This window comes from Vombatus ursinus, unplaced genomic scaffold (assembly GCF_900497805.2).
Source record: "Vombatus ursinus unplaced genomic scaffold, bare-nosed wombat genome assembly UNPS02014778.1, whole genome shotgun sequence".
Taxonomy (NCBI): domain Eukaryota; kingdom Metazoa; phylum Chordata; class Mammalia; order Diprotodontia; family Vombatidae; genus Vombatus; species Vombatus ursinus.
Window position 1 is genome coordinate 49,561,861 of NW_020954556.1, and position 9,838 is coordinate 49,571,698.

The 9,838-nt window shown below is 46.7% G+C and overlaps 1 protein-coding gene across 1 annotated transcript; it reads left to right on the forward strand.

Annotated features, from left to right (window-relative positions):
• Positions 1-1,082: 1,082 nt before the first annotated feature.
• On the forward strand, positions 1,083-8,536 carry LOC114045190 (tumor necrosis factor receptor superfamily member 23-like). The gene is made up of 7 exons (XM_027865037.1): positions 1,083-1,165; positions 1,294-1,414; positions 2,879-3,004; positions 4,917-5,028; positions 6,668-6,741; positions 7,335-7,370; positions 8,259-8,536. The coding sequence occupies exons 1-7, from the start codon at positions 1,106-1,108 to the stop codon at positions 8,309-8,311; spliced, it is 582 nt and encodes a 193-aa protein (XP_027720838.1). The 5' UTR covers positions 1,083-1,105; the 3' UTR covers positions 8,312-8,536.
• Positions 8,537-9,838: the final 1,302 nt, after the last annotated feature.

Here is a 9,838-nt window from a genome sequence, read left to right on the forward strand (position 1 = left end):
CCTTACACCTCTGTAACCCTCCTTCTCACATTGATGAGTTTCTCCCAGAACTTCCATTTTGGTGAGGGGCCCAGGGCTACCATCCTTCATTCCTCTCCTGGCTCTGCTTCTGACTCTCCAGATTTTTCCACCATGCTCCTGTGTGGGTAACTTTCTTCCCCCCTAAAAACTTTTCAGCACCCTTTTATAAGGTTATCTTCCCTTATTAGAATGTAACATCATTGAGGGCTGTCATTGTCTTTCTTCTTACTGAAAATGGAATCCCAATAGTTTAGTACTGTGCCTGAAACAACTGCTTCAGCTGTCTTCTTGGCTGTTGGAATTGTTCCCATCCACCTATTCTGCGGGGATGGGTTTGAGGCCTCACCCACCTTTTCTGACCAGCCCTCAATATAACACTGAGATAGGTGTGTGTTTACACGTGTGTATAATATATGTATGTATATGTATTTTATTTATATATATATATGTATGCCAGGTGTGCATTCTTACCAGGATCAAACCTTTAGTAATTTCTGTCTCCATAGCTTCCCTGCTTGCTCTTTTTCTGACTACTTCCCTTTGATGGGGGATCCCTTGAGGACTGAACCTCAAAGCTGTCTCAGCTTTCCCCCAATCAGCCCAATTCATCTTCACCAGCATCAGTTCCTGCCCCCCGAAAGACAGAAGGATGGACAGATGGAGACAGGGAGAGAAACGGGAGTGGGAGAGAAAGAGGAAGAAACGGAGACAGGGGGTAAATGAGAGACAGAACAGAAGACAGACTACTGAGGGCGGGGACTGGGAGGGAACGGAGAGCGGAAGAGACTTCTTGCAGAAGGAAAGGAACGCCTGGGAAAGAGTCGATGCGCGATCCCTTGCTCAGACTGAGCTCCTTAGGCTACGCTGTCATCTGGAGCCGGGGTGAAGGTCGGGGCCACGGTGCTCAGCCTCAGTCAGCCTCAAGGGCGGTTTCAATCAGCCTCCAAGGTGAGGGCGATGCTCAATCAGCCTAGGTCAGCCTCAGTATGAGTCAGCCTCGGGGGCGGGGGGAGGGAAGCGTGGCGCTTTGCCCAGATTTGCCAGTCTGACTGCTTGTGGGCCAGACCTGCCAGACAGCAGAGTTATGGATCAATATGAAGGCTCCTTCTCCTTCCGGCTGCTGACGCTACTGCTGCTTCCGATGGTGAGCCTGGGAGACTTGGGGTGGGGTCGGGTCGGGGGGCACATTTTAGGCAGACGCGCAGAATTTCAGGGGAGGAGAGCAACCTTCAGACTTTATTTACCTTGGGAATATTTTGTCTCTCTTGCCAGGTTATGAGAAAATCGGAGTCAACCCTGCTGTCCAAACAAAATTACAGAGCATCAGGCGAGTCTTGTGATTCTGAAAAGGAATACTGGCATGAAGGGCATTGCTGCTCTTACTGCCCAGCTGGTACGTGACTCCTACCACCAGGTCCCTGACCCCTCTCCCCATTTTCCTCTCCACGGGGCCAGCTTCCATCTCCTCTCCCTCTGCCCCGATCACATTTGAGAGCTGAGGCTTAGCATCAAAGAGTTTGGTTATTTCTAGGGCTCATTAAAGTTTTCATAGCATTTCCCCCAATTAAAGCCTGCTTATGGGTTAAGTACCACAGCTGTTCCCACCCTCACTTCTTGGATGAAAAACCGGAGGCTAGGCTTTCCACCTTGCTCTAATATGTTCAGTGACTCACTACTGCCTTTGGGTGAGAATACCAACTCCTCAGCCTGGCATTTTTAATCCATCCACCGGGGGCTCCTGGTTCCCTTTTCAGCCTTATCACGCTTTACTCCCCTTCAAATGCCCTTTGGTCCAGCCAGGCTCAACAAGGCTTGCCTCACCGAACTCTACATGCCACCTTCCTCCCTCTTCCAGCATTTGTGTGCACCATTCTCCAAACATGAAAATAACTGCCCATCCCCACCATTAAGAATGGTTACCTACCTTACTAGCATCCCCTGCAACCCTCTCATCATCTACTGCCCCAGCTTCTGCCTTCCTCCAGACTCTTGTCACCTCTTGCTTAATTTACTGCAATAGATTTCTGTCTGGAGGGTCTCCATGCCTTCTCTTCTTCCGCACTGCTGCCAAGTTGGCATTTCTAAGACACAAATCTACAGATCTGATCATGTCATACATAGCCTAATCTGCTCAAGGAGCTTCTGTGGCTCCCTATTACCCTTAGGAAGAAATAAAAAAAACTCCTTGGCTTGGCCTTCCAAGTCTTTCCCAGTCTGACTCTGATATTGGAGGGCTTATGGGAAGACAAGAACACAGACAGGAATACAGTGCTGGTAGGAATAGGACTTGGTTCAGGCATGCCAGATTTCTATGTGGAATTTTAGCATAATTGTTCATACAGCTCCTGTGACCCAGAGATCCCTCCCAAAGATAGGCATAAACCCTAGCCAGGGCAGGGCAGAAAGAAGATCCCCAGACACACCAGACTATTATGGACCCATAGCACCCTGTCTTTTTGTGGTGCATAAGAACTAGACATGTCATGAATGCCCTTAGTTAAATGGATTGGGATACTATAATGCAAGGGAGGATTTCTGTCCTGTGAAAAGAGACAAGGAGGAACTTATGTAAAGTGACATAAGCAAAAACAATACACACAAGGGCTTCCAACAACATAGATTGGAAGAACAAATGATCTTAAAGGGTGTGCTGGGTAATTGTAAGGATCTGGGCTGGCCCTAGAGAAGAGCTGAGGAAATATACCTTCCTCCCTTCTTTTCAGAGGTGAAGGACTATGGGAGTAGAAGACTGCATACACTGATAAGGGAATCTTCTACTTTGTAATGAGGAGGCATTTTCTCTTTGACTCTTAGTCACTACTGAGTGTTGTTCGGCCTTTGTGGCCTTCTCACACAGGCACCCATGTCTACAAGCATTGCGTTATCTCCCACACCCTTGGAATTTGTCAGGAGTGCCCCCTTGGAGAGTATGCCCCCAAGAATGGACTGGAGACCTGCAGGCAGTGTGCCCAGTGCAGAGAAGGTCAGTATGTTGTTACAAGCTTCCTTGAGGAGAGGGATGCCAGCCCAGGGGACCTGGGGCATCAGACCTGGAGTGACCTCTTCCCCTGAGTCAGGGCTGGGCATTGATAGCAGACCACTGTCCCCATCTTTCTACTCCAAGCCTCAAGTTTCCAATTTGATGGTCAGAGGAGAGAATTGGAAGTTGACCCCATGGACAAGAGGACCTGGGTAGGGGGGCATCTCACTTAGGATCACCCATGACTGGCCTACTTCCTCCCTTCAGAGAACAATTCTTCATAGATCAGTGCTGGGGGATTGGGGAGAGATGAAAGAAGTCAGGGTTTGGAGAATTTTAAATTGTCCTTCAAGCTGCCGAAGGTCAGCATGAGTACAGAAAAGGGTCCCTTTGATTGTAGCCTTCCCTGGATCCCTAGTAGAGAACAACCTAGGTCCCAGGAAGGGTGGGCACCTGGGACAGAGACTGGCCTTCTGGGGTATATCCTCTATGGGCTCCCACAGTGTCCTGCCCCTCAGCTGTTCCCCTGTCAGAGGTGAGAGTTTGGCTAATTCTGGGAGAATCTAAGTAGGAGAAGAAAGTCACAGAACTTTGGGTGGGAAAGGCAAGTTCTGAGACTCAGACAATGTGGCTGAGGGACCCGAATTCCCCCACCAACCTCCTGCCAGGGATATCCACCTGGCTTAATTCCACAGATGCCCTAGTGTGCTTTTCCATCTATGCTTTGCTGCTGTGGAGATTGTGACATAATCCCCACTTATTCCTCACTCCCTCATATACAGACATGCCTACTGTTTCTTTCCTACTTTCATGGGAAGAATGAGTCACTGAGTGGTTCCCCATTCCTGGAAGGCTTTGCCTCCTTCACTCAGACTACTTATCTCCCTGGCTTCCTTTAAGTCCCAACTAAAATCCCATCTCTTACAGGAAACCTTTGCCAACCTCTCTTATTTCTAGTGCCTTCCTCTTTTAATTATTTCTTATTAATTATCCTATATACAGCTTGTTTTGTATATGTTTGTTTACATGTTGTCTTCCCCATTAGATTGTAAGTTCCTTGAGGGCAGGGAATGTCTTTTGCCTCTTTTTATATTCCTATTGCATAGAACAGTACCTGGCACACAGTAGGTACTTAATAAATGTGTATTGAATTGATTGTATGGGGGAACACTAGCTGCATATGTCATCTCCCCTGCCCCAACCTGGTGTGCAGATAAACCAGGATCCTGTGGGGCATAGCCTCTTGCAGGGCCTATCACTGTTGGGTAATAATAGTAACAACAGCAATAATAACAGCAAGAATAAGCATAATCAGCATTTATGTAGTACTTAAGGTTTACAAGGCACTTTTTAAATATCTCCTTTGATCCTCACAACAACCCTGGGAGCCAAACACTAATATTATCCTCATTTTATACTTGTGGAAACTGAGGCAAACAGAACTTTGCCCAGGGTCACATAGATAGGAAGTGGCTGTATTTGAACTTGGGTCTTCCTGACTCCAGGTCTAGAGCTTTCTCCAGGGGACCTCCCATCTGCATAGTAGACTAACTGTGATGTTGAGCAGGTTGTGTACAGTATAGAGTATATATAATATATGTGCTTCAGAGACCAGGAGAGCTGAGCTCCGTGTGAACGACATCCTCGCTAGGGTATCCCAGGGTGCTAGTATTTTGACCCAGGCAGACTGGAGGACCAGTTCCGGTTTATGGGAAGGAAGCCTTCCACCAGGGCAGTAACTCCCAGCTGCCTTACTGGAGCTCTGAGGTCATCCAGCCAGCTGCCTGGCCAGATGAGACAACAGCACGCTTCTGGACGTTTGCTTGTTCCAGGGATGCTCCCCTTGGAATAGTATATGACAAACTTGGTGGCCTCTCTGGGGTTACCTTAATCCAAACCTGTCCATTTTTGGCAGACCAAGAGATGCTGATGCCTTGTTATAAGAATATCAATGCCAAGTGCCAATGTAAAGAGGGGTACTATTGTGAGGGCCCAGATTGTAAGGTGTGCCAGCCCTGCACCAAGAGGTAAGTACCATATACGAGTGTGTCCATACAACATGAATGATTCCAGGTGGTCTTGGGAGGGTCTGTGCTAGCAGCTGGGGTGGGATGGGGGACTGTGTGGAGAAGGGACCTCAAAAGAAAAAGCTTCATGGAGAAGGTAGAGCTTGAGCTGACTCTCAAAGCATTAGGGTGGGGAGCATTGATTGCTGATGATCTAACCCCACTTGAGAGTAGATGGTGGGGAGGGGGTGCTTCTTGATGAAATCAACCAATCAGAACTAAAGGCCAGAGGAGGCCTGCTCTGATTAGGTAGGGTTTGAAGAATTGGGGGATGGGGGTGGTCACTAATTGAGGAGCTGGTATGAAACCAGGAGAGCACTTAAAACCAGAAAGAAATTCTAAGTATCTGGTAGCAGAGAGGTGACCCCAAAAGACCTGACCTCCCCAGGGCAACCATTAAAAAGGAAAGGAACAAGCATTTATTAAGCACCTACTATGTGGCAGGCACTGTGATAAGGTATTTATTGATATTTTCTCAATTGAAAATATGATCTCACTTGAAAAGAAACTAAGGTAGGACTGAGCTGTGGAAGAGAAGGGAGAGGTGGAAGAGGGTCATGGACTCCACTGACATCTTGAAACAGAATACTTGAGCTGATGCCACCAATTGTACCTTCCTCCTCAGCTCTTTCCCTAAATTCCCCTCCAGGTGCCCACCTATCCATGCATGCTGCAATCTGCTTGACTGTCTTGGCCCAAACACTTCCCTAATCTGAATTTGCTGGGGAGAGATAGAAATGTAGATTAAAGCTGAAAGCCTGATCTCTGCCTGAATGGGGAGAAGTTTCTTACCTGGGGGCTCAGAGCAAATGTGATTGTTTTATTAACTTCTGGCCTAAAAGAAGCTCTCTGCAAAGGAAGGAAATGTGCATTCCAGGGACCATTATGTAGCCCCTAGGCTTAGAGTGAGCTCATTAAGAAAACAGTGTTACAGAAAAAAAACTGAGAACTCTACAAGGCACAAGGCAGGGAGCATTTATTATGTTCTGACTCTATGCCAGGTACTATGCTAAGAACAGCACTTTCAGCATGAGGGACATCCAATGCAAAGGCAAAGTGGGGAAAAGGAGTCATCTGTGAGAGGAATGGTTCCAACAGAGTGTGGAGGAGAATAAAGTATGAAAACACAGAAAAGGTAGGAGGGCCAGGCAGTGAAGGGCTTTCAAAGCCAAAAAGGAGACTTTCTATTTGATCTTGAAGTGAACAGGAGATTGTTGAGTAGGGACTATCAGAGTGGGAACTGGGCATTAGCTCCAGAAAGCCTCCTGATGCAGAATTACTAGGATTTAGGGAATCTTGAAAGGTCCCTATTTATTGACCTTCCTGGCTCTCACTGAACACACAGGACTGGAATAAGTGAAGGTTTTCCAACCATAAGTAAAGAAACGTCCCTTTGTCACTGGGTTCAAGGAAAGGGCTTGGCTTTAGGCTTCTTGGACCTTGGGGGGAAAGGAAGACATTGGTGGAGCAGCCTGAGCCCTATCATGCTGTAATCATTCAAGAACATGGGGCACAGAGGGGTGTGTGTGTGTGTGTGTGTCTATGTGTGTGTGTCTGTGTGTGTGTACATGCAGTAGCCTTCACTCTTTTCTGGTCTCAGGTGCCCAGAGGGAAAACAAATTCTTCAGAGATGCAATGCTACAACTGACATATTGTGTGGAGTACCTGGGACAGGTAAGGTAATGGAGGTAATAAGGAAGCAAGTCCCAGGTTCCTAATGTCTGAGGCAGGATTTGAACCTAGGTCCTCTGCCTCCAGATGGAGGCCCTCTTTCCAGGGCACTTTGCTACCTCAAGGAGGTGGGTCATGACTGCCAGTCTGGGTGCTGCAGAAAACCTGGGAAAGGAAGCTCTTGGGCCCCATGTCAGAGGAAATGGTTCCAGCACCAGCCCCCTTGATCTGGGGAACTGTTGGACCTCATCTCTAGAGGAACAGCCCAAGGCTGCCAAAGTCCCAATGGGTATGGGCCAACCCTTCTCATTTGGAGCAGCTTCTCCATAGCCTGTGTGTCTGGGTCACACTTAATAAATGACACATGGATGCCTGGAGCCAGTGGAGCCTTGGCAGGCATCTCTTCCAGCTCACCCTCCACCTCTACTCCTGCAGGTAAGGAGTTAAGGAAGCTAAGATTCAGAGTGGGGAAGTCATTTGCCCAAGGCCCCATGTCCCATTAAAAGCAGAACCAAAACTTGAACCCAGTTCTTTGGAGTGTAGTTCAAGGCTCTTTCCACTAGGCCACAATTACATGCTCATTTTCTTCCTTCCAGGCATCATCTTTAGAGCAGAATCATCTACTGTCAGAGGTAGGAGGAAGGTTGTTGTTGTTGTTGTTATTGTTGTTGTTGTTTGTCCTTTGTTTTTGAAGAGGACCATGACATCAGGGAGGTGATGCCGTGACTTGCAAGTGACTTGGATTTAAGTGAGGGAGGGCTGTGCAAAGTCACCAGCCTCACTTTCTCCTCCATGGCCATCTGGGTCCAGTGGCAAGATATAGATCAGGACAACTGGAGATGGCCCTCAGGAAGGACGTGAGAGATCAGCCAAGGGTGGGTGGGCTCTTATTCTTTTCTTCATGAACTCATTTTTTGCTTTTCCCTTGGTTGGAAGTGCACCAATTTGGCTTTGGATTCTGATTCTTTTGGTTTTTAGTTCTCATTGGTGATGCTTACTGGGTTTCTAATCACTGAACAAGAAAACAGAAATGGTAAATAATGGGACTTTGGATGTGAGGGATCGGGGGTGGATGTGATGTCCCCTCTTTGTTTGGTGGGGTTGGGAGTGGGAACAAGCAAAAATGTATTTTGTAAAAATTCATCTGCTCCCAACCCTTGCTGGGATGGATTAGGGCTCATCCCTGCTCTTTAAGAAATGGAGGGGGGAAGGAAGGGGTGGAGCTGGAGCTAAGGAAGGTTTGGAAAGTGAAATGGGACGGTTTTTCTTTGAGCTCTTGTTTGTCTATTTGCTATTTCTGGGAGGTCTGAGAATCCAAGGGGAAGAGGGATTGCCTTTCAACAGCCTCAAATGTCTTTTGCCCCCACATACCCTTGCCTTACAGGGACCAGTCTGATGGCCTAATCGGGACTCTTTCAGCCACCCAGATTGATATCTCCATTCTTTCAACCATCCACACCTTGAATCACCTGGCCAAATCTTGTTTGCTCCAACCTATTTCCCCTTCTTCTTCCTCACAGACTCCCTCCTCATCCCATTTTGGACCCTCATCACCACTCACCTGGAGTATTGAAGAATCCTCACTAGTGTCCTTGCCTTCAGTCTGCCCTGACCACCCATTCTCCTTGCAGAAACCAAAGCAAACTCCTAAAGCACAGCTCTGGACATGTCTACTCTAAAGACTTCAGCAATCCCCAATCATGCTAGGTTCAACCATATTCCTCTATTAGACATTCAAAGAGCTCTTCAAAGTAATTTGGAACTATGTCCAAAGAGCTATAAAATGGTGCTTTGATCTAGTAATACCACTACTAGGTCTGTATCCCAAAGAGATCAAAAAATTTGTATAAAAATATTTATAGCAGCTCTTTTTGTGGTAACTAAGAATTGGATATTGAGGGGATGTCCATCAATGGGAATGGCTCAACAAGTTGTGGTATGTGACTGTAATAGTATACTATTGTGCTATAAGAAATGATGAGTGGGATAATTTCAGAAAAACCTGGGAAGACTTACATGAACTGATACAAAGTGAAGTGAGCAGAACCAGGAGAACATTGTACACAGTAACGACAACATTGCACGATGAAGAACTGTGAATGACGGAGCTATTCTCAGCAATATAGTGATCCAAGACAATCGCAAAGGACTCATGAAGAAGCATGCCCTCCACCTCCAGAGGAAGGACTGATACTGTCTGAATACAGACTGAAGTGCTCTTTCTTTCTTTTTCTCTTTCTTTTCTTCTTTCTTTCTTTCTTTCTTTCTCTCAGTCTCCTTATCTATAAAATCAGGGCACTGGACTGGATGAGCTCTAAGATTTCTTATTTTTTTAAAAATTATGTTAGAATTGAAGGTTTTTGAGACCATTTGGTTCTTCATTGTATTGTATTGTTCCTCAATGCCTGTAGCATTGTGCACCTAATACTTGAATAAATGAATTCAGCAATAAACCATGGGCAACTATCCTTCTGCATGAAGGTTAATGCTCACAAGTGGACTGATTTGGCTATCTTTAGTGTTGTTTCATTTACATTATCATCTCCTGCTGCAGACCTTCATTACCTCACCTCTGGACTATGGCAATAGCTAGCTGCTGGGGGAAGGGGGATGTTCCTGCCTCCTGTTTCTCCTCACTCCAATCCATCCTTGTCAATAAACTGTCACTGTCAATAAACTGCACTGGTTCCCTATTGCCTCCAAAATCAAATCTGAAATTGTCTGGTCTCTATAACGCTTCTATTCCCAGTCTTCTTACACCCTCCATCCCTCCACCTCTAACCCATCTCCTCACTCAGAACTTGTTCACTCTTTGTCCCCCATGCCTGGAATGCTCCCGTCTCCACCTCCTGACCTCCTCTGAGACCCATTTTCTGCAATAAGCCCTTTCTGGTCTCTCTTCATTTTGCTCTATCGATATCTCCTATTTATCCTTTCTCTAGCGGGTCTGTACATGTGCTTGTACATTGTCTCCCCAGTTACTCTGGGAGCTCCTTGAGGACAGGGATTGTCTTGCACCTTTCTTTGTATTCCCAGCACTTAGGACAGCTCCAGGCACACACTAGGTGCTTAGGAAATGCTAGTCAATTGTTTCAACTGC

Bases quoted from the DNA above. Each gene is read 5' to 3' on its own strand.
- LOC114045190 (XM_027865037.1), top strand. From the start codon at position 1,106: ATGGATCAATATGAAGGCTCCTTCTCCTTCCGGCTGCTGACGCTACTG. The intron at 6,742-7,334 runs GTAAGGTAATGG...TCTTCCTTCCAG, and splicing joins GTGTGGAGTACCTGGGACAG to GCATCATCTTTAGAGCAGAA. The intron at 7,371-8,258 runs GTAGGAGGAAGG...TCTTCCTCACAG, and splicing joins AGAATCATCTACTGTCAGAG to ACTCCCTCCTCATCCCATTT.